A 25,933-nucleotide genomic window follows, 5' to 3' on the forward strand; every position below is an offset into this window, starting at 1 on the left:
AAAGTGATACATTAAGCATTATGTTTTATAAAATAACGTTTTCTTAATCGCTGGCTGCACAACTTTGGGGACTTTTTATTTAATTGTGATAGGAAATTCCCCCTTTTTCTTAGAGCTAAAATTGACGATGAAGGGTTCCCCCCTTCCCTAAAGTACCACTAGAGGCCTCTAGGAGCGTAGTCGGTATGTAGAAAATTAATACAGTAAAAATCATTTTTCTTTAAATATGAATGTTAATGCAAAATTTATAATTTTGACCTTTGAATATCAAAATACAATTTGTGTAAAATAGAAAAGGTTGAAGCAAGACTAAAACAAGGATGAAAACATCCGTTAGTAGCAAGGCACAAAAATGGAAATTCCTTTAGGTGTGATCAATGCTTAAAAAATAATTAGTAAAATTAAGAAGAATTCGAATATGTCAAATAGTATTCGAGCTATATAAATTTGAAAAAAATGTCATCATATTTACAAGAAAAGTAACTTTGCACCACCCATTTTTTGAGGATTTTTTTAGCAACTTGCCAAATAGCCTAAAACCTGCATTAGACCAACAAAAATGCGATACGAACGGTCCATCCGGATAAAGATATTTCTGGGCATAAAATTTACACGAAGATAGACATCCTGTTACTTTAAGATGATATATTGGTCAGGGGAATTTTTATATAGAAATTAAAACTTTACATGGGTCTGACGGACAAATAGACATATGGAAACCTTCGCAACTAAACACAGTGAGAGAAAAAAGCGGAGGAGAGAAAGAAAGAGATAGAGAGAGAGAGAGAGAGAGAGAGAGAGAGAGAGAGAGAGAGAGAGGAGAGAGAGAGAGAGTGTAAAGGTTAAAATGCCATAATTCATGATTTATGTCGAAATAACAGCAACCTACAAACAGTAAATCAATAAATCTATCTACTTGTCTATTTGTAAATCTATCTATCTATTCTATACTATATAGAAGCAAGGTTTTTTTTGTCTGAAGCCTAATATTTCAATAATTACTTAACCGATAGAGTTCTCCTTTTTTTTAAAAAAAACTTAACGTAAGTTGCAGTCTGGTGTTAGGCCATTCTAATATTTAAGACCTAGGATGGGTTTGGGCTAATTTTTTGACCCAGGGAGTAAGGGAGGAGACAATGGATTGAATGTACAATTGTCAGGGGTCTCAAACCTTGGGGACCTGCCCCAAGTGTTCATGAAGGATTTAGCAAGATTTAGGGACTTTGGGGACAAGCGCATTTGCTGCTGAATTTTATATGATCCTATCAGACAAAAATCAATAAAATAATTAACACAATTTCTAGCAGACAAAATATTTTATATGGAATAAAATTATTTCAGCTGGTTCTCACAATTATTTTCTTTCAAGGAAATATCATTTCATAGATTGAAACTCTACTGTGATATTTGTGTAATAAACAATCAATTACCCTAATATTTAAAGATGATTATTTTTTAAGTCTTGGTAGCAGTCATAATATAATTATAAGGGATGAACAAGTTAATTGCAGAATGTTTACTTCATTGTGATGTACTGGTAACCTAATTTACAAGTAAATGCTGTTTCTCTTAGATATTCTTCTTATTTTATATTTACATTAACATTTTCTGGATAAATCTGGTTTTCATGGGCTTTAAGCGAAAACTCGTAAATTGGATTAATTGCCCATTGTCCCCTCCCTTACTCCCTGCTAGGCACCCCTGAAAATTAATACCTATAGTTTAATTAGTTTCTAAGTTTAGTAGGAAGCTACTCTATAGCTAGTTTTGATCTTTAATTTTAATTTTATTATCCGCGGAAAGCTGTCTATAATACCAAGCGATGAATAACTATTACCTGGATGTTATAATTAGAGTCTGCAGATCTTTTGTTCACATTTCCTGAAATTAAAGAGTAGTTTCAATGCCAAATTGATATATCAAATGTTTGACTTCTAACAACGGTCTGCTGTAAATCGTTAAAGAAAGCTGGGTCAGCATCGATTGTCGAAAAAAAGTTGCTGCTGTGATTTTATTTAAGGTTGTAAGCCACCACCAGCCACCGTTTTCGGTAGCTCAGGCTCTAGATTGTAGAATTACCCGTCTGATTAGATCTTAAGGTATAAGACAATGGTCGATAAATTGCAAGAATAAGGTATATCCAACAAACAAATTAAATCTAAAATAATATTTGGGGGGGCAAATGGACAGGTCGTCAATTTTACGATTTGTTGCCCCCCAACGACAGCTGAAAAACACGTATAGGTTTTGTGATTTTTCCGAATTAATTTTGTTATTGGTATAAGCTGGATAAATTGATATACATTCCCAATGATTATAAACTAAACTACCCTTTCTGTAGATATAATTATTATTCGAAAAGTTTTTGGAACAGACCAATCGTTATTCATTAAAACCAACCAAAGCTTTTGAGTCAACGTTTAAGATAACATAGTTATAAAAAACTTTGGGTACTAGAGAAATTCAAAGTCCAATGTCTCAGGGAGTAAGAAAGGGGACAATGGATCGAATATTCAATTTTTAGGAGTCTCAGACTTTGGGTACTGGCTTAAAGGGAATGTGCAAGAATTTAGCAGTTTCTGACTGACTTTGGGTACTAGCCCACAGAATGCCGCTAACTCATTTGTTAGTTTTGAATATTGCAGACAAGTATCAATAAACTTTATTTGTTATGATGTGGCTGGTTTTCACAATTTTTTTCTCTCCAGAAAATATCATTTCATAGATAAAAACTTTATTGTGAAATTTGTTTAATAAAAAAATTTAGATTTTGGGTTTTGGGGCCATGAGTTGAATGGGTTCCAGGGAGATCTTTCTAGTTATTAATTACATAATGGTTATGTCAGTCTGATGTGCTGGTAATATAAATTTCAAATGAATGCTTTTTTCTTGGAACTTTCTTCTTATTTTATTGTTTTCTGTATTGTATTAACTCTCCCTTTAAAATTTCCTTTTTATTTTCTGGATTAATTTGGATTTCAAGGTCTTTCAGCAAATACTCTAAAATTGAATTAATTGCCCATTGTCCCCTCCCTTACTCCCTGCCAATGTCCCCTCCCTACCTGGTAAAGCGTGACTTATTGCATTCTATACAATTTTTCTGTATAAATGTGAAGTATAACAAAATGACAAAACCCATAAAAAAAATAACCAATTTTTCTGCCAATACTTTGTGCATAGTTTAATTATATAAAATTGTGCATAAAATTTGAACGTTTAATAACTTGTTACATAAAGCAAAACTTGGATTAGCTTCTTTATGACGTTATTCCCATGATTAGAACATGTTTAAAACATTTAATTGAGGTTGCTAAATCTCCGTAACGGCTGAACGATGGAGAGATATTTATTCTATTTTTTTTACCAGTTGTTTATTTCGATAAATAACGAATCAATTGAGTAATACTTTTCGAGGAAGGCTCTCATATGTGGTTATGGTTATAGTCTATTTCATTTTTCATTTAAGTAGTGGGATGGTTTTAGGCTATCTACCCTTTCCACCCAGTTCGAATACAAATCCTCTATATGCTAGTATTTGTAAAAAGAATTACCAAACTACACAAGGAAGTAAAAAGCTTGCTAAATATATTTGGTAAGTACCAGCTAAACTTTTCAAATATTGCTTGCCTTAATTTTCAAACTTTTCAAGTGTATTCGTGTACAATATTTGTCAAAAATGTACAGAAAATTCACGGGGCAATGGATCTAATATTCAAAAGTTGTGTAAAATGCTAATTTTGTGTTCTCTGAAAGTGCCTTGGTGACCACAAAAACCTCTTTCCCTTAGTTTTTAAGTATATGATTATGGGGAGGAGGGTAGAAGGTAGTTTTTTCTTTGGGGGACCTTGGAAAAATATGCAGTACTATGGAACAATAAAAAATCATTTTCAATACTTAAGATGCAATATAGATATTATAAAATGTTCATAAAAAAGTAGATTTTAAATTATCGACAAATTTCTTAATTTTCCTTAAATCTGGTTCATAGTTCAATCTACTTAATAAGTTGTACTTTTTCAACATTGCCTATTTCTGAATCCCTGACAAAGAGTAAAAGATTGCAGTACAAATAACACAAATTAAGAAAATAGCATAAAACCTTTCAACTTTAATTTATTTTAGCTATGTTTATTTGACTTTGGACCAATAAGTACAGGGATCTAAAAAAAAGGCACTGGCCGATACATTGTTGTACATCCCCAATGACGATGCATAAAATTACCCCTTCTGTAGATTACAATTAGTGGTTGAAACGTTGACAATCAACTTCATGACCTGACCTATCAAAGTTAAATATACGTCCTCAAACCAACGAAGATTAAGATTATAAAACTTTGGGGACTAATGCAATGAAAAGCCCAATATCCTCTTCCTCCTTACAGTTATTTTCCTTCTAATATTTATTGATATCTTGCTTTGACATATTTTTATCCTCATTGTGTAAACACCAAAAAAAGTTTAGGATAAAAAATGGTATACAAATTGCTTGTCCAATATATTGAGAAAAGTTTACAAATTCGTTCTCTGCTTAAATGTTAGTCAGGGACATTGGGCTGATTATAATACTAGTCCCCAAAGTTTTATGATAACCTTTCTCATTTGTAGCCCCAACAAAAATGGAGACTTTTATTGGATTTTGATTGGTTGGTTCATTAAGATGATTGTTAAATGTTTCAACCATTAATTGTAATCTATAAAAGTGGTAATGTTTGTATCGTCATTGGGGATGTTTATAAATGTATCGGCCAATGTCTTATCTCTTAAAATTCCTGGTTGTTAGTACGATACTATTTAAAACACCCAAAACCAATTTTAAAATTTAGTGTGAATACAATAAAAATAAAGTTATATTTTATTGAAATATTTTGTTATATTATTTTATAAAAAATTTAAATATTTAATATGTAAGTTTCTTCAATATGTTTTGTTATAAAGCCTATGGTTGATGTATATTGTATAACCTTTTACAGTTAGGGAGTTGAATAAATTTTTATAGAAGCAGAAACATAATCTATGATTATGGTTTGGACCCTCTAAAACTGTAATCTACCTTTCCACTTTCCCCTCTCTTGTTGAAGATATCTTCAACGCCGATACGATTTTTGAAATGTAAGATTCTACTTTCCCTTCTCTTGGTGAAGATATCTTCAACGCGGATACGATTTTTGAAATGTAAGATTCCACTTTCCCCTCTCTTGGTGAAGATATCTTCAACGCCGATACGATTTTTGAAATTTAAGATTCCACTTTTGCCTCTCTTGGTGAAGATATCTTCACCAAGAGAGGGGAAAGTGGAAGGGTAGATTACAGTTTTAGAGGGTCCAAACCATAATCATAGATTATATTTCTGCTTCTATAAAAATGGATTCAACTCCCTAACTGTTTTATTAGTAACTTTTCAAAAAGATAATTCACCGTGTACATTATTTTCCTCCTAAAATTTAACTCACTGTTATTATTATATTACAATTTTATATTAAACTAGCGGAAACGCCCCCAGAAGCCTCTAGGGGCACTTAAGGTAGGAAGAGAAAAGTCGACCTCATCCCATTTTTAATTTGAGTTTCAAAAGATTTTAAAAAGTATTTTTTGGGGGGGAGGAGGGTGAAGTCACCCCCACCAAAAATAGTTTAAAACCTTCCCAGGACATATAAGAAGCTTCCCTGTAAAGAAGAACAATATCGGTTCATCGGTTAGCGAGATCCTTCGGGACAGACAAAAAACGCTTACTACTTTATATATTTTATATTAAATAAAAAAAAACACGGCCTATATAACCACTGATCTATATTTAGTTCTCCATGTTAGGAAAGTTTTCACATAGGTCCCTGGATAGATTTAGGCTATTTTATTTTTAGGCTAACTTCGAATACAGAGCACTTAAATTCTAAAAGCGCAGCCGCTAGAATAAATCAAAACAATGGAAAAAGGATATACATGGATTGGATATATGTATAAACAGGGTAGAATTTATGACTAAGCCCAATCTGTCCTACTTTTGATTCCTTTGACGAGGAGAAGTGAGAAAGAAAACCCCTAAAAAAAAGGATGAATAAATCAATCATTTTTATGACGTCACAGAAATCAAAAGTAGGACAGATTGGGCTTCGTCATCATTTTAGCTTGCTAACACGGACCTTATGTATTGGTCAGTTCATTCATCCTGTAGGAGGTAAGAGTAAGGGGATGTGATAAAATGGGATAATCGTTATTGTAGCCGGCTGTGAGTATCAATTTATTTGAGTACATGAAAATCTGGTGCATCATTTATAAAGTAATAATCTATAGATTATCAAAACACTCATTTAAAAACAAGGATTACAACATCAATAAAAGCGAAGCACTGAAACGGTAGGACAAACGGACATTAACACTTATATAGTATCAGAACTGAATAATCAGAAGATAAATGTATAAGAGTCGAAGCAAAATTGTAAGTAAATTTGTTTTAAATCAGGATAATGTTCATGAACATACTTACATTTTTAGGACTTGATTATAGAGTTGCGTCGCTTATAACATTATACTGTGTTGTCCACAGAATCAATATACCAAAATTAGATCAATTGGATGTTTAGATCACATAATAATTTGTTGTTAAAAAAGTAAAAAAATCAACATGCTTAAAATGGACGTACGGACATTTTGGTAATGATTATAGAGTTGCTACGCTTTCTAAATCGTACCTAACTACTAAAGAAATCACCATGCAAAATTTGAAATCGATAGGACAATTCTAACATGCCTAAATTAACGAAAAAATCTAACCGTTACGGACGTACGGACGGTCCTACCCTAATTATAGAAAAGCTTCGCTTTTAAAACAATGACGAAAATTATATTTCCAATCCTACAAGCTGTAGAGTAGCTGTGTTGCAACATAAAATATACATTTTATCTTTTATTTATGGGACGACAATGTATATTTTATGATATTTAATGCACAGTTCTGCCATTAATATAAATAATTTTATAAAAATATGCCTCTCGGAAAACATTCAATTCTTCCGGAGTAAACGTTCCCCCGAAACAACGAATTATATACTTACAAGCGGCACCGGAGAGAAAGAGGGGGTGGCGGGATTGCAACCCTCCTTTTTTACATTTTTTAAAAGAAAAAGTTTTTTTTAGAGGATTCAATTGCTCCATTTTATTTATACTTCCTTGAACTTATAAGAGGCTTCACTGTAAAAGGGATCCATATCAGTTCAGCGATTAGCAAGATCCTGTTCTACAGACAGAGAAACACACAGATTTTAATATCTTTTAATACAAAATCGAATAAGTAACAAATTTTGAAGAAAAATCTTTAAACTTTTAATGCCGTTCTAAAAATAAATTTTATTTGTTTCTTAATAAACAATTATAAAATGTTTTACAATGCTTTAATCTTTTCAAATATCTTGTAAAAATGGTAAAAACACATTGGCATAAAATAGCATAAAACTTGCATGAAATATGAAATGTGGTGATAAGGAAGGCAGTTTATTGCAATATGCATCCAGATCACATTTAAAAGGACACTCCACCAGAGGTCTTTAATCAAAACCCAACAGTAAAAAAAAGTTTTTTTGGTGGATTAATTGGAAATGTTAGATAAAAGGCTTACAAACTAAATAATTATTAAGAATGATTGTTTTAGACAGGTTACTCCTCTCCCCATCCCCGAATAATTATAGGTGGAATAAAAACATTTTATGTATTATAAAAATGAAAAGAAAATATTCAACTAAGTGTAAGAAATATTGTAGGAATCCATTTTCATTTACTACTAATTTAATATATAACTAGCGGCTTCGCCCCTAGCTTCTAGGGGCTTTGCTCCATGAGGTAGTTTCATAAAAAAAAAAAAAAATTTCTGGTGCTCCGAACCATACTCTCCCCACCAATTTTTTTTTGAAGGGGAGGAAATTTCATTTTTTGGGGGTTGGGGTTGTCCCACCCCCCAAGAAAATAGTTTAAAACCACCACAGGACCAATAAGTATATACCCTGAAGAGTATAATCCGATCTGTTCAGTGGTTACCGAGATCTTAAGGGACAGACGGACGGACGGACGGACAGACAGACAGACGGACGGACAGACATCAAGCTACTTTGTATTATAATAAGATCCACTGGTTTTTTTTTATAACCACCCAAAACCCACAAAAAAACTGGTTGGGTTATGCACTCCACTTTTAATTTCAATTTGCTACTTCAAGCAATTGTTTATTTACTTTTTACTTGTATTTACAAGTTATCTGCGAATTGACAATCAAAATCCGTTTTTTTGCTTAAGTTTTTAATAATTAAATGAAAACTTTCATGAGGATAACATTCAAATTTTTAAAAGTAAGCTAAGATATATTTTGGTTTTAAACAATGATACGCTAAATCAAAATTCCTTGTCATTAATTAAAACAGTGAAATAAAACAATCTATGACTAAAATAATGCTTACCAATGTTTAGAAAAACTCCGACCCGACAACCGCTAGTTGTCCAAGAAATTTATAGTTTATATGTATAACCAGAAAACTACCTGGATCCCCATGTCAAGGACCTTTTTTGTCAGATAGCTAATGTTTTCTGCTACTTGGCTCTGTTAATATTCTCGCCACAATTGGTTGTTTTTCAAAGACCCAATTGAGAATCAGCGCAAGGTCCTTGAGATGGGGATATGCAGTTTTTTAACCCTTTTCCCCTCTATTGTTTACTCTAACAGTTATCCAAGCCTAAGCCGTCAATTTGAACCTGTACAAAAACACACTTTCTCCCAAAAGTTTCCCTTTTGTAAAACATTCATTTAACCTATTTTAAGCACCATATTTGCATAAGAATTCTACACATTGACAAAAAGTGCAATCTTTTTTATGTCTTTTCAGAGCTCCCGGGGGCTTACATAATTTAATGTATACTATTCAGTGCTAAACACCAGGGAGGGATGGGACATTGGGACGTTCATTACACTGGTCCCCAAAGTTTTATCATAACTTTGGGCACTTTTTGAAAAATTTTAACTGATTTGTTCATCAAGTTGAGTCTCCAAACGTGTAAACCACGAATTGTTATCTACAGAAGGGACAATATTGAGTACTATCATGAATATTGTACATCAATTTATTAGCCATTGTCTTATCTTATCCCTTTAGATCCCTGGATTAACAGTGACAATACAAGATAGAAAGGAAAAAATGAACTAAATAAGATTGCAAAGAAACCTAACAACATTTTGAGAATCCTAAAAGAAAGTTTTGATTTATAAGTCCTTAAATCATTGATTGAATTTGAATCTTTACTTTAGAGAGATTTCCGCTGATATAAAATGAAAAAATATTAGACAAAACAGGTATCAATTCTATGATTTTTTTGAATATTCGTGGAAAATTGTCTGTATGGCTAAGATCCAGTTCTAATCCAACGGATATTAATGGGTTTGAAAGCCAAACTGTAAATCTTTTACCTTGATATTTTTATTAAAAACAGGAAAATAAGGGAAATTTTTAATTGAATTAGGTGGTCAAATACATGTAATGAAGCTTTACCTTCAAAAGAGAGAGAGAGAGAGAGAGAGAGAGAGAGAGAGAGAGAGAGAGAGAGAGAGAGAGGGAGAGAGTAAGTGTGTGTGTGTGTGTGTGAAACAAGTATGAAGTATAAATTACACACAAAGAATATAAAAAGTGTTCTAACATTGAACTGAACATTTAACTTTTGAACAATATCTTCATTCATTTAATTAACTGTTTTTATCACTAAATATTCAAAATAAAGTTACTTATATTGCAAATATTCATATTGCCAAAAAAATCCAATAATGAATCTATGAACCTAGAATCTCTATTGGGTGAGCAATATATTTGCAATATGGTTTTGCAATACCTACAGGCAACAACTAATATTTATGCTATTATCCATTACATTTGACTTATGTCAAACATACCAAGCATATTTTAATGAATTTTGTAAATTTAAAGTTGCAGGTACTTAATACGCCCTTTTTAAGCAAGTGATGTTAAATTTGTAAAAAAAAGTATAGAACCATATCAAAATAATACCATTTGACTTTTTTCGTTGTTTGAAAGTAAAGATTTTGCACTTAAATTTTTTTTTTAAACAAACTTATAATCTTATGATATGGTAATCAAATCTTATTTAAAATTGTTTACCTTAAAAAGATTCCAAAAATTAATATCTTTATATTTAAAATTAGATTTTTTTATTGTAAGTTTATTATAAATTCTCTATTCTTTTACTCTATGAACTTATTATACTACAAAGTTTAAAATATTGGAGGTTATTGATTCTTGTTGCCCCCAATATTAACCAGAGGTCCAGCAAAATTTTATTACATTTTATTTTATGTTAATAATGTTTTACTGCTGAAGCCAGGGATCTATATGGATAAAACAATGGCTGATAAATGGAAGCACATACCCAAAGATTAAAAACAAAATAACCCTTTCTGTAGATTAAAAATAGTGGTTGTAATGTAAGAACATTCAACTTATTGAATTAAACAATTAAAATTCACAAAAGTCCCCAAAGTTGTTAACAAAACGTTATTATGAAACTTAAGGGACCAGTGTAATAATCAGCCCATTGTCCCCTCTCTCTCTGGTTTAAGCATAATATATTAATATTTTACAACCAAAATATAGAAATTTTACAATTGAAAACAATCAATTTGATTTCAGGCATCCACTAAATAAAAAATCTATTTGAATAAATAATAAAAAATAAGTCTAAAAAAAATAATAATATTAGCTAGAGTTAAAAATGCTCTGCAAAATATCAAAATAATGAAATAATGGTGAATTTTGGTTAACTTAACTTTTATGTTTATAATGACCTGCTTGACAATAAATCAAAATTTTCCCTGTGCACACCCGCATGCACTTGAATCCTCAACAAAAAAAACCTGGTTGAAAATGCTTAAATCAACCAAAATGCATTCTCGCAGAGATTCGATGATGATTTTTAAATTGAATCCGCTTTAATTTTTCTATTATTGTAAGCCTGCCACTAACTCCTCTCTCAGTGTTTCCACTCCTATTCAATTGTTTTGCACCCATTCTAACTCCCTTCTCTAACTCTTCTAGAACACCCTCTGGTCCTTCAGTGTTGAGGAGTATAAAGGTGGAAGTTTGAAAAAGTTTGACTCTCATTGTGCATTCACTCTCACTCTCTCTCTCACAAACACTTACTCACACCCTCACATGCATTATATTGAGTATTAGAAGTAAGATATAGATGCTGGAAATATATTGGAGATAAAATTGGCAGAAAAAATGTTGAATTTTATTGAAATATTTACAGTGTCTTGAGAATAATTAATTTGATGATTTAAGAAGACAAAAACTTTGGTATATTGTATACTAGCTGCTAAACCCCTAGGGGCACTTGAATCCCAAAACCCATTTTTTTAATTTAGATTTTAGATTAAGGGGAGGGGGGTTAATTTTTTTAGGGGTGATTTCTCCACCAAAATAGTTATAAACCTTCCCGGGACCTACCCTGTTAAGGAGAACCCAATCAGTTCAGTGGTTAGCGAGATCCTTCAGCACAAACAGACAAACAAACAAACATCCTTTTGCTTTATCATAAGGATTTTCATAACATCATATTATACCCACCCTTTTGAAAGAACCTTTTTTTGGGGCTGTTCATAAAAGAACCTATAATATTACTTAACTTCCCCCTAAAAAAACCTAATTTCCGAGTATTGTTTCAGTGCCTTTATTGTTATAATTAACTGTCTAACATTAATTTTATCTCTTTTTCTAGTAACTCTACTATCTACAAATACACATTAAAATGGGAAATGTGCACACTAACAAATCTTACTCACTAAATTAAATATATGATTAGAGAATTTCAAATATGCTTTTGAAGGTAATTATTTTGTAATATAAATCATTATTTTTCTCAGATTTAGATAACATTGTACTTTATAATATTTTAAATTATATATTCTTATACAAAAGTTACAGGATGTTTGTCTGTCTGTGTGAACTAAAGGATCTTGCTACCCAATGAACCGATATGGCTCTTCTTTACAGTGAAGCTTCACATAGGTCAAGAAAAGTTTTAAAACTATTTTGGGGGGAAGGTACTGCAAACCTCCCAAGATATAACATACCTAGAAAAACTAAAAACCAAAAGTTTATTTTCTATTTAAAACTAAAATGGTAAAGAGTCAACTTATCCAACTTTCCCTTACCTCAGGTGCTTCTTGGCCTTAATTATTTTTCTTTTTTTGTAATAAAATTTATCTATACTTTTATTCTAACTTGTAAATTTGTTACAAATAGATCCTCATCACTTAAAATGATTAACTTTATATTTCCTCAAATTTATTAACTTTAAATGAAAACAATTTTCTCTAATTTCAAACATATACAGTACACAACACTAACACACACCTGAACATCACACAGAACTAAAATCTATGACATTGTGCTTTTAGATTTTAGTTTGGAATGTCAGGGAAACCCAATTTATTTGGTGTTCCAGGGATGTAGCCATTTGCAAGCAATGTAAGTTATAAATAAAGGTCAAGATACTTAATAGTAAATTGGTTAGTCTTAAAATGCAATAAATCAATAAGCTTTAAATATTAAAATTTCAATTATATAGCTTTGATTAAAATCACTTAACTTATTTAGAATTGAGAATTCTTTAGTCAAACATTACAAAATTACACTTTTAATCTTAAAATAAAAATTTAGTCTTTTGCTGTTTTGAAAGAATAGCAGCTGAATGATACTCTATTTTCTAAAGCCATTATAGAAACTTAATGCTTTCTTACCTTTCAAGTTTAAAGACTTTCTGCAATTTTACAATTTTTATTGGCTTATGTCACATAGGTACTTTATTCTATAATTATTTTAAATTAATTGTTTTTTTATTTCTAATTTAAAATAAAATGGTCATAAAATTTTATCCAAGCCGATTAATATCTGGTGTAGTAGAACCAGTTCTCAGCAATGCTGAAAAATTATATATTGTATTGTATTATATCCAGTTTTCTATGAATATAAAAATATGTAATCATAAGATAATCGTACATTTTTAAGCGGAAAACTGTTTATAATATTATGGAATAAATAACTATTCAAAAACTTTTTTTTTAAATTTTACTTTATGTTTCTTTTATAATGTGATAATGTTCAACAACACTCCTTGAATCTTGGGAATAGACGATAATGATATTTGACACTAGAATTAAACTTAGATATCAAGTATTTATATCAATATTATTATTCAACATTCAAGAGAGGAATATTTTTTAGATCTACTATTTAGTTTATTAAAAAGGATGAAACAATTTGTAAGAAGTTTTATTTCATTAAACTTATTTTAAAAAAGAAATTGAATGAAATTGTAATTGTATGAATGGTTGAAATTCATGAGAAATATCAATTAATCCTTTTTATCCAGCCTTGTTTTTCAATATTAAAACTTTCACAATATTTTCTGGAAAGGTCACATTTTTTCTCAAAAACAATCATTATTCACTTTTTCTAAATTCTTAAACAAAAAACTATGGAATGTATATCTTTAGGCTTTCTTTTGTATTTTTCATGTAATAATTAGCATACTTACAGGTTTTAGTCCATAAATTTAAAGTTTTAGTTAATATTTTTCCATACCCTTGCTTATTTTTTTCCTTCCCTTCCTTTCAGACAATTCTATAATGCAGGGTGCTGAAAGAAAACAACAAATAGTCAAATATAGGAACAAACCAAATTGAAAAGCAAAAAATATATCTAAGTTATAATACACAATTTAATGGGAGGGATTCTAGTATGCAATTTGGCCTTTTTATCTTTCCTTTAACAAATGAATTGATTTAAAGAAAAGTAACCTAATAAAATCTAAATTTTAGTCGTGTTGCAAAAAGTCATAGTACAAGCCTATTTTAAGATTAATAAAAAGTATTTCAACAAGGTTGACAAAGGCACATCACATTGTACTAAGAATTTTCTTTGAATTCTTCTAAGATTATCTTATTTTCATTAAATAATTAATATTAAACAAATTCAAATTTAAGTCAACCATTAAATTTTTTATTAGTCAATGTTCTTTTAAAAGAATCAGTTTAAGGTTTAACAAATTTGATCTTTCTTTAATTCAATCTTAATCAATAAAGTACATACTTATTAGGGAGTGAGGGGATTATCTATTACACTATTACCCAAAATATTGATTCTTATTTATTAGCTTAACAACTTTAGGAACTTCTATTGAATTTTGATTTTTTTTATGTTGATTTTCCTAACGTTTCAACCTAATTGAGTATCATTATTGGGGATGTACATCAATTTATCTGCCATTGTCTTGTTCCTCTACATCTCTGATAATTGTTGGTGGTCTGAATCAAACATAGAGTAGCTGCACTCTAAACTGAAGAGCTCAAAAGCCAATGGACGGTGAAACAAACAGAAATAAACCATAAAACAGATTTTTTAAAAAGGTGCTTTTACAGATAAGCTAAAAATATATTATTTTAACTTTTTTCTTTAGAATTTCTTTCAGTAGAGAAAAAGACAAAATTACAATACTTATAATAAATTTAAAGGAGTAAAATTAATTTAAAGATAGTATTAAGTAATTTAATGCTATTTTATTAACTTTCATTGGGGGCATGCTTCTATTTGTTCTGTTAGATAAATAATATTTTTTTAAAATTAGTTGTTTTGCAAACACTCACCCCTTTCAAATGTTCAATAATTCAAATATTGGATACTGAGTAGTAGTACTCCAGGGAGGGAGGGGACATTGGGCTGTTTTATTACATAAGTCCCCAGGTTTGATTGTAACGTTATTGGCTTAACAACTTTGGAAACATATCTTAAATTTTGATAGATCGGTACATTACGTTGAGGTACTAAACGTTTTAACAATCTACAGAAATAATAGTTTTGTGTGTCATCATTGGGAATGTACATTAATTTATCCCTTTAGATCCCTGAGTAGTAATACAGATAGAAAGATAGAAAGAGGCTAGATTCATTGTGAGACAGAATGTAGAAAGATATTTGAAATATAAGAAACTGAATTCTTTTAAAATTGTCTGACATTTTTTTGTGTTTTTTGTTTTTTGTGCCTATTTTTAAGCTTCTTTATTTTGGAAGAAGGATCCATTCAAACAAAGCAATAAGGTATAACCAACAAGTGAATAGTCAGAATTTTCAAAGGACTTTGATCATGATGTTGTCAATTTAAAATCTACTTAGAATTTATTTTTTTCTTATTGTGGACAGTCCTTTATATTACTTTATATCATTATCTGTTATCAACACATTAAAGACAACATACAATTTTGTTAAGAATGCTGTCATTTTTTGTATTTTTATGGATTGTAAATAACAAATACTTGGCCCCCAATGACAACTGAAAAAAGCAAATTAATAAATGTTGCATCATTTTGCCCCCAAAATAAATTTTTGAATTAGTTTGCTTGTTGGCTATAACAAAGGGTTGATATTTGAAGTTATAAAACTATACAAATGACATAAATTTCATGAAGCCAGCAAATAAAATTGGAGCATTTTAAAATTGATTTGAATATCAGCACATTACAAATGGTCAGGGGTAGCTATTCTAACAATCAATGCTACAAAAAATCACGAAACCTTTTAAACTAAGGTCGAAGTGTATTTAGTTTTTTAGTGTAATCTAAAGGGGTGGGTAAGAAGGGAAGGAAAAGGGCAAGGGGGTTGTAGGAAAATCTTCCTTTAGCATTGTTTGTCAGAATTACATTCCCTTTTCCCTGACATATGTCAAACAAAAGTTAATAGGTGCTAATAATAGGGTTTTGTTTTGGTCTATAGCTAAATAGAATTTTGTCCCAACGAATGATTGATTATTGGTCATGGAAAAAAGTAAATACTAAAGAGAATTCAAATTTCAATTGTACAATCTTAGGATGGGTGTTTTTAAAAGTTGTATATAGATTATAAGATTATATATATTTGCTACGCTTTCTAAATTATACCTAACTGTTGTAGGAATCACCATGCAAAGTTTGAAATCGATAGGACAATTGTAACATTTCTAAATTTACTAAAGAGCTATCATATTTTTATCCATTTTGTAATGCTATTTTTATATCACGAAATCTGATATTTCGGTATTCATAATAGTTATTGCAATAAAATCATCTAGTAAGAAATGAAATTTAAATTAAAAGATATATCTTTATAACTCCAAATATCAGTCTAAATTTCAAAATCATTATACCCATAAGTAGATAGTTAAATAGACAGATAGAAAGAAGATATCTATCTGTTATGAAATTAGATAGATAAAAAAAGAAAATTTTTATAACTCTAGATATCTATAAATCTAACAATCCTATAATGGTGCAATACATTTTTGTTGTATTCAAAAATTAGATAGATAGCAATAGTATATCTTTATAAATCTAGATACCTATGTTTCTAGCCACCCTATAATGTGTATAATAATATGTAAAATATTTTTTTGTCAAAATTTTAATTATGTATATAAATAGACTGATAGAAAGGAGATATCTAAAAGTATACCTTATATCTCTAGATATCTGTATATCTAACCACCCTATAATGTGGAATATAAATTTTAGTTGTCTAAGTTTCTAAAGTGAGCTTAACCTTGTATAAAAGTTTCTATCCCATGCACATTGCAACTTTAGAACAGTGGTAGGGTGTCCACATGTTGTTTGTCAATATCTATAAAATATCAGCACAATTTTTGGATCATGGAAAGAAAGTAGCGGGTTTCGTCGTATTTTCAAAGTAGTTTCACAGGGCTCTAACTCTACGTGGCAATCATTAACATACTTAACCTAAAATAACCTATCAAAAGCTACTGTTAAAATACGACGAAACGCGTTACTACGTTTTCTTTCCATGATCTCAATTTTCATCCTTTTTAAAACCAATGAAAAATATTTTTCAAACCAATTATTTTTATAGTAAAACAACGTTTTTTAAGTATTTTTGTAGAGTCTAGTTCTTTATATACGGTTGAGACCCTAGCATCTAGGGTATCTGCATTTGAAATGGATGGAAGAGGGTGACACCATTCCTTAAAACAAGAAATAGCTTAAAACCATCCCCCCGCCTATGTTAGGCTTTTATTATATTTTTTTACTCATTTGTTTCAGTAAAAAGGCGTGATCCATTTACTCCAATTCAACCTTTTATGCAGATCAGGGTGGGGGATATTGTACTGTGATATTTAGTGGTACCCAAAGTTTTATAAACACGTTCTATAATTCTCTACCTTAAAAACATTGGGTACTTTTACTTAATCTTGATTGATTTGTAGTATACAACCTATAAAACAGTAATCTTATTCTATTTAATAGGTAATTTTGTCTGTCATAATTGGGGGTTTATCCCTGTCTAATATATGCAATTTTTAGTTCTTAATTCAGCTATGATAATAAATATGTGTGAAATGATTTTTAGTCTGAAGAATTTTTTGCTAAATTGTATGGAGAGCACTTTTAGTAGTAGTAAATCCCTTTCTAACAATCATTTAATTTGGAAAAATGTTCCAACAAGAATGGAGTAGAGCATGCAAGTGGGGCTTACAAGAAATTTGCAAATAATATTAATTGATTTGGACATGTATAGTAATGGATGTAGAATATACAGGAATATTATGAAAGGAGAATAATTGTCGTCAATATAGCATGCTAATATGGAACTCGTTCAATGGTCAGGTTGTTTATCCAATAGGAGGAGAGGGAATAAATAGATAAATATAAATAAGATAGAGTGGGGTGATTGCTGTTATCGCAAGACACTTTAAGGAAAAGCCCCTAATCTTTTTATTACATACACGAATAAGAAAATGGACAATAAATGAATCTTTTACTAAAAGCGAAGGAGAGGATAAGTAAATGGTTTAAAACCACTACTTAAGAAATTTTAAATGTTAAAATTATTATTATCTACATCAGGGAGAAGACAATTAAAGGTAAAAAAATAACTTTTCTGATACATTTAGGGGAATTAGAATATTTTCTAGTGCGAGGGGGGACAATGGGCTGTTTATTACACTAGTTCCCAAAGTTTTATAATAACGCTTTCTCATTTGTTGGTTTAACAACTTTGGGAATTTTTTTATTGCGTTTAGTGTTTAGACGTTTTAACCACTAATTTTTATATACATAAGAAGTAATTTTGTGTATCATCATCGTGGATGTACTGCAATTTATCGGCCATAGTCTTATCCTTTTAGATACCTGCTATTTTTGTCTTTATTTATGTTACTAAATGAAATTAACCCTTAACGGTCGGGGGTGGGCGTTGAACGCCCCCCTCTCCGGTTTTTCTATCTCATTTTCTGTGTGTGAAAGATAAAGAGCCCAAACTGCGTGACTTTTTAAATATGGGTATGACACATAACTGAGAGTGGAAACTTTTTAAATATGTCCATCTTGGCGGGCACATGATGCCAGCAAACCTGGCAGGGTTGTCCAGGAAAAGAGCAAAAATATTTTTTGACTTAAACAAAGCATTTTATCTTACTAAAATATTCTCTAGTAGTACCTCCTAATATTAAATACAGGTGTTCAAGTCAATTTCACCGATTAAGGTGCGGCAAAGGGCCCGACTGTTTAGGGTTAAAAATCTACCATATTTCTGTGCACACTACTGTTCCTTGTCCAGATAAATACTAGGTAATGGACTTTACCTTGCCAAAATTGTTGACTTTATCCTCAATTTAAACTTTTCTTATTCTATTATCAACAAATTTATGTACGCAACATACTTTTATAGCATCTGGACTACAAACCCACGAATAAAACACTTTATTATCAAGTATGGCTTTGAAATTGATTAATGTCCGCAGGATTAAAAACGGTTCTCAGCCAAACTGAAAAATCATGTATTTCATCGTAATAGAGGACAATTTTCCAAGAATACTAAAACTAAATCATGTCATTAAAACCAGTTTTGTTATCCCGGTACTTCGGCCCCTCCGGGTTAACGAAATTAGTCTTATTTTATAGTTTAGTCATTTTAATATCTGCGAAAAATTGTATGTAATAATTATTATTTAATAGGTGATGCTCTCAAAGTACCAAATCGAGCGCATAAAACCCAACCGCCTTTTGAATGATAAAAAATAAGGGGATGTGTTTTTTTTTGGGTTGTTTTCTTTAGGTCAGGTTAGGTTATATAAATTATAGTCCCGCCAGTTTAGAGCTCCACCCCCCAAATTTATTTCTATCTATTTCGAAAATAGGAAATATTATGTTGTTTTTTGCTCGCTAATCACTTTGAGGGAAAGTACGTTTATATGTTTGTGTATATATCACCATTTCAAAATTTTTAAATTGATCATTTTTATAACACGACGTTTATCTAACTATCTAATTTTTAAGGAAAATTACCTTTTTGGGAACCAAGGCATTCCCTGTTCAATTACCATTTTTTGTCATGCTTTTTATATTTTTTTTTCATAACGGATTTGTGGTTCACTTTCAACATTATGTCAAATCGCCATTGGTATCAATATTTGTAAAATCAATTGCATATGATATACACTGCCAATATTTGCATAATTAACGATAAGAGCTATCCGTCACGTACCAACGTACCTCCCCTAAATGTAGAAAAGCTTCGCTATTAATAATTGTTGATTACCTGGCAAACCAATGACCTCGACACCACACACAAACAGGAAAAAATTCAACTTTAGCATATTCATTTTTTATTCTGAAAATGTATAATTTTGTTAAATACTTGATTATTAACAGCAACAATTAAAGTCATTTCATAGTAAGTATAGCAGAAAAGTAGTCACATACATATTTTGACAGACTTTCAAACGAACAGCAGACATATACATACAGATCAATATTGAAATAGTAAGGTTCTGAAGCTAAAGATCTCGGAATTTGCTGGTCCGAATTGGTTGTACTTTACAGGTATGTGTTTTAAATATCTACAGGTGGTTTAATGCTAGTATTGTATGTATAGTTTTTTCTGCAGCTTACGATTTCATTACATACTGAACTGACAAAGTTCTCAATTGTATGGAAGTTTTACATAGTTCCTATTTTAGTTATGGGTTATTAAGAGGTCTTCGGATGGTTTTAGGCGATTTTTTGCTTTCCCTACCCCTTCTTATATATATCTCTAAGATACTAGAGGAGCATTCTCATCCATAATACAAAGTAGAACGATGTCTGTCTGTTTGTTTGTTTGTTTGTAGCGAAGGATCTCGCTAACCGCCAAACCGATTGGGTTCTCCTTTACAGGGTAGCTTCTCATAGGTCCCGGAAAGATTTATAACTATTTTCTTGGGGGGTGGGACACCCCCAACTCCCCCCCCCAAAAAAAAATGAAAATACCCCACAACCAAAAAAAAATTATTTTACAATTTACAATTAAAATAGTGGGGTCGAATAGCCCCCCCCCCAAAAAAAAAAAAAAAATCCGAAGCCTCTAGTATTATATAATGCATAAATAAAATATATAAACATAATTATAAATAGACTGAATAACCAAAATAGACAAACAGACATAAAATCATATTAATTATATTGAATAGCCTGACTTTCAAACTATTGTAGACACTGACAAATAAACAAACAGACAAACTTGTTATAGAGAAGTCAAACTTTGAAAACCTAAATATGTATAATTTTGAATATTATAGTCTACAGTTAATCAGGGATGGAGGGGACATTAGCCTCTTTTTTTGCACTAGATAGCCCCCAAAGTTTAATAATAACTTTTTCTCATTCGGTTGATTGACAACTTTGGGCACTTTTATTGAATTTTGATTGGTTGGTTCATTAAGTCAACGTTTTATTCACTAATAGTTCAACAAAGAAGGGTTTATTTTGTGTATCATCATTGGGGATGTATATCAATTGTCTTATCCCTTTAGATTTATGAGAATTAATAAGTTTATTTGAGTAAATCATAGTATTTATTTTAACTCTAAACATATTCAATGGTTTATTTACTATTCAAAAACTTTTACTTTAAAATTCCAAGGTTAAAACTATGGCCAAAATTTAAAATATAAAAAAAATTTTACTGCCATAATATAGTAGTTATGGCAAAGAGAGTTTAGAAAGGAAAATTCTGACGTTATTAACGTTCAAATAAATTTTACTTCGGCATACGTACATATGTTCCATAGTGAAGGATTGCTTTGCCATCTTTCGTTGCAGAAAAGTCTATAAAAATATTTCCTGCTGCTGCTCTGTTAGATGCACAAAATAAATAGTTAGAGAAGGGAGAATGCTTTGGCTCAAAAGAGTCAAAATCATTACCATGATTTAAAGAGTTGGTTGTCTGAAGGACGTTTGACCAAATGACCATGTACTTCATTAGCGATCTTTGGTTCTTGTAAGATCTCGTGGTGTATACCGTCTTTTTTGGTTATCCAGGTTTATTCTTCATTTTAACTCTACTTATGCCTTAGACTTACTCCAAAAAAAAAAACGTTGAATGGACTTATTTTTATTAGGTAAACCACAGTATAATGATTTCTATTAGTCATACCCTAACCAACTTACAAAAAAGTTTTTCTATTAATTCTAATTCCGGCCTAATCCAACTTTTTTTTAGGTTGGGTCTAGAAAGAAAATTTTTTGTAATCATATTTTTAAAAGCGAAGCTTTTCTATAATTAGGGTTGGTCCGTCCGTCCGTCCGAGATAGATAGCTTTTATTCGTTAATTTAGGCATGTTAGAATTGTTCTATCGATTTCAAACTTTGCATGATGATTCCTGTAGTAGTTGGGTACGATTTAGAAAGCGTAGCAACTCTATAATCATTACCAGAATGTCCGTACGTCAATTTTAAACATGTTGATTTTTCTACTTTTTTAACAACAAATTTTCAAGTGTTTTAATTATCCGTTTGATCTGATTTTTGGTATATTAATTTCTGGGACAACAAAGAACAATATTATAAGCGAAGCAACTCTATAATCAAGTCCAAAAATGTAAGTATGTCCATAAACATTATCCTGTTTTTAAGCAGTTTTTCAACAAATTTACCTACAATTTTGATTCGACATTTATACATTATGTTCCGATTTTTCAGTTCAGATACTATACAAGTGTTAATGTCCGTTTGTCCTACCGTTTCAGTGCTTCGCTTTTATTATGGATGTTGTCATCCTTGTTTTGTCATATCTTCTATCATTCATAAAAAATGTTGCAATTTTAAACCATTAACACTTATCAAAATACTATTTTTAAAGAGGACCTTGCTAACCGATACACTGATATTGTTCTCCGATTCATTGAAGCTTCTCATCGGTCCTGGGAAGGATTATGACTATTTTTGGGGTAGCAAGTTTCTAGCTAAAGTGTTAAGTTGTTATGAAAATAACACAAAAAGCCCGAATTATAAGCAGCTTGACATCAGTAAAACGTTTGACAATAAGTCACTTTTTTCTCTTTTTAAACATTTTTTCTTATTTTAGGTATTTAAACTAATTATCTATCATATATTTACAGCATACTTTTTTTCTTTTAATCTTTCAAGTCGTTAATAACTAAAAAATCATTTTATGTTCTTTTCTATTTGTTTTATTACATAAAATGTATTTACATCACTTGTTATTATCAAGACATAACTACCAGACTGATAAAACAAAAATTCCAGGTGACTCTCCCCCCCCCCTCCCCTCTCTCATCACCATTCCCCCCCCCCCCACCCCAATTAACCTTCCATTTCCCTGTTTAATCCACCTTTTTATAAGCAGAGAGGGGGGGGGGAGTTTTGTTTAAGTTACTGAAATGATACTTTAGCGTATAATCAAACTGTTTTATCAGAGTTCTTCAGGGATCTAAAGGGATAAGACAATGGCCGTTAAAATGATGTATTGTACATCCACAATTTTGATACACAAATTTACCCCATCTTTAGATTATAATTTGTGGTTGAAACGTTTGGACACTTGACTTAATAAACAAACCAATTATAATTCAATAATAGCCCCTAAAGTTATAAGCCAACAAATAAGAATCATTATTATAAAACTTTGGGGACTAGTGTAATAAACCGCCTAATGTCCCCTCCCTACCTGAGAGTTATTACTTATTTTACTTCCCCCCAGACAAATTTCCCTTCCACTTCCAGGTTCAATGTTTACTTGTTTTTTTTTTATAGCAATTTCTTCCAAAACTTTTATGGTGCACAGCCCCAACTTAAATTAAAGGAGGCAGATGTTTTTTGTCTGTTTGTTTATTACTCTGGGTTAGGTTTGGTTAGGTTACATTGCGAATTTGGTAGCACCACAAGGTATGTTATGGGAGTATGGGATAGGGGGTTCAGTGCTCGATAGGCACTTTGAAAGAAACGACATTTAATTTTGCTATTTTGCTTAATTTTGCTAATTATTATCATTGCAATGTTATAAGACAAAACCTTGGATATTAAAAGATATTCTATGTATGTAATATTTACACTAAAAATATATGAGAGGAATGCATTAGCTTCAGAAACAGACATGAGTCATTAAAATAGGATCAGAACATAACTCAAGGATTGGAACCTTATAAGATAATCACAGTTAAATCTATGTACATCCTCAAAGATGATACACAAAATTACCCCATCTGTAGGTTATAATTAGTGGTTGAAACGTTTGGAAACTCAACTTAATGAACCAATTAATCAAATTCAATAAAAGTTGTTTGGCCAACGAATAAGAAAACATTGGGTACTAGTGTAATAAACAGCACTATGTCCCCTTCCTTTCTGAAAACTCCACTATGATAATAAGAACTGAAGCAACTTTAAAATTCAAAGACTAAGAATATAAGCCTCAGCAAGAATTTTTCCAATATAATTTGTATAACCTATATATTATGCATTTTTAAAGCTAAACAACACCATAAATATGGTTTTAAAAGTCAATAGTTCTCAGTTGTGTAACAGTTTGTTATAAGGCAACACTAGTCTGTATTTCTGGTGTGATTTTAAGGAGCGCAATGTCTCTAAAATTCTTGTATCAGTAAGTGCACTTTCTTGCAGTATTCCAAGTAAATATAAAATTACACACATGCAGGCTTTAATATTTATTCGCTAATATTAAGTGGGCTTTTTTTAACCAAAGCTCTGTGTAAAAGCGAAGCTTTTATATATATTCTGGATCGGTCCGTACGTCCGTTCATCTGGAACGGAAATCTTTTTTCCTTAATTTAGGCATGTTGAAATTGTCCTATCGTAAATGTAAATACAAATAGTCTAAAACCATACCAGGACCTATATAAAGCTTCCCTACAATGTAGAATTAATAAGGTTCATTATTTATTGAGATTAAGTTTCGAACAAAATCCCTTCTGATTACTGACAACTAGTATGTGAATGGATTTTCAAGCTTTTTAGTTATTTTTTAAATCCTACCCCATTACATATCCAATTCTCTAGGGGCTTAGCCAATAATTATCAGCAACAACTGTTACAATATAGCAGGTAGGAAGGAGTCCCCAAAGTTTTATAATAACATTTTATTATTTGTGGGCTTAACAACTTTGAAGGCTTTTTATTGAATTTTAATTAGTTGGTTCATTAAGTTGAGTGTCGATAAGTTTTAATCACTATACAGGAGGGGTAAATTTGTGTATTATGATTGGGGATGTACAACAATTTATCGACCATTGTCTTATCCCTTCAGATGCCTGGAATTTGTGCTGCGCCCCCCCTCCATGCAGAGTGCAGCAGCAGTGTCGGAAAGTTTGTTCAATAATCCGGGGAAAGTTAACTAGAATCCCAATATACTTCTAGGGAGTCCCTACATTAATACAAATTTTATTTGATACAATTTTTTCAGTTTAGCTTTGAAACTGATTAGCATTCGCTGGATTAGAACCTTTTCTCAGTCATACTGTATTACAATTTTCCATGAATATTAAACAAAAATCATAAAATCAATAACAGTTTTGTTAGCTGGTCCTTCGTCCTTTCGGACCTAACAAAACTTGATTTTATTTTTCATTTTAATATCCGTAGAAATTTGGGGTATAGTCCTTTCCACGACATCCCTCCATAAGGGGCGATTCTTCGTATTTTTTACAGTAAGTTTTCTCCTATTTCTAGCCCCTGCGGGAGGCTCTAACCCTGCGGGGCCAATTACCTAACCCTGTGGGGCAATCACCTAACCCAATATAACCTAACCTAACCTAAAATAACCTATAAAAAGCCATTTTCAAAATACGACAAATCGCCCCTTATGGAGGTATGTCGTGGAAAGGACTATACCCGAAATTTGTCTATAATAAGATGCAATTATATCAAAAAATTATTATGAAATTTAATTTTAAATAAAAATATCTTTCTTAATTTCTGTTTTTACAACATAGCTTTAGGTTTTAAGTCTTTGGATTGTTTAAGCATATTTTTATAATTACTAGAATTCTTTAAAGTAATTAAAAATGATCCTTTTGAAAAATTTTTTTTCGGGTAATTACGTAAAGTTGATGCAAACTTCCAATCAAATGCGCTTATTAGGTCAAATTGTTCTCAATTATGCTTTTAATTTTACTATGCGTTTGATCAAAATCATAAACAGTTTGACCTAACAAGCGCAAATCAATCTTGACGGAATATGCGAAAAAATATCTGTGTAATATGTGGTTTTATAGAAACATCATATTACACAGAGAGAGAAAGGGGCCTTGGCACTTAAAATTGAGTGACCACTACTTAAACATGGGTTCTAAAACTATAAATCTATGAAAATTACAAATGAATTTCATATGTAAATTTAATCTAATGTGATGTTATAGAACTGAGACAAAAGGACTCTAGAACCAAGTCTATATAATATACTGCAATGCATACACACCCCTCCTCAACCGAACTTTATATTAAAAAAATGTCCCAAACATTCGGACAATTGGGCATTCAAATAGGACCTAGTGGTAGTTAGAATCAGTTGAGAACAAAATCTTAGCCATTCCTTCTTGCCAGATATA

At 30.9% G+C, this 25,933-nt stretch overlaps 1 protein-coding gene across 1 annotated transcript in view; it reads right to left on the reverse strand.

Moving 5' to 3' along the window:
- Window positions 1-19,702, reverse strand: part of LOC145319654 (neurotrimin-like) — a 54,950-nt gene extending 35,248 nt beyond the window's left edge. The window contains exons 1-2 of the mRNA XM_080161929.1: window positions 19,629-19,702; window positions 1,838-1,881 (exon numbers count right to left, since the gene is read on the reverse strand). Coding sequence (XP_080018055.1) covers window positions 1,838-1,881; window positions 19,629-19,692 — 108 coding nt within the window. The 5' untranslated portion in view covers window positions 19,693-19,702. The remainder of the gene's footprint in view (window positions 1-1,837; window positions 1,882-19,628) is intronic.
- Window positions 19,703-25,933: the final 6,231 nt, after the last annotated feature.

Source organism: Acartia tonsa, chromosome 5 (genome assembly GCF_053477335.1).
Source record: "Acartia tonsa isolate MP-2025a chromosome 5, ASM5347733v1, whole genome shotgun sequence".
Lineage (NCBI taxonomy): Eukaryota > Metazoa > Arthropoda > Copepoda > Calanoida > Acartiidae > Acartia > Acartia tonsa.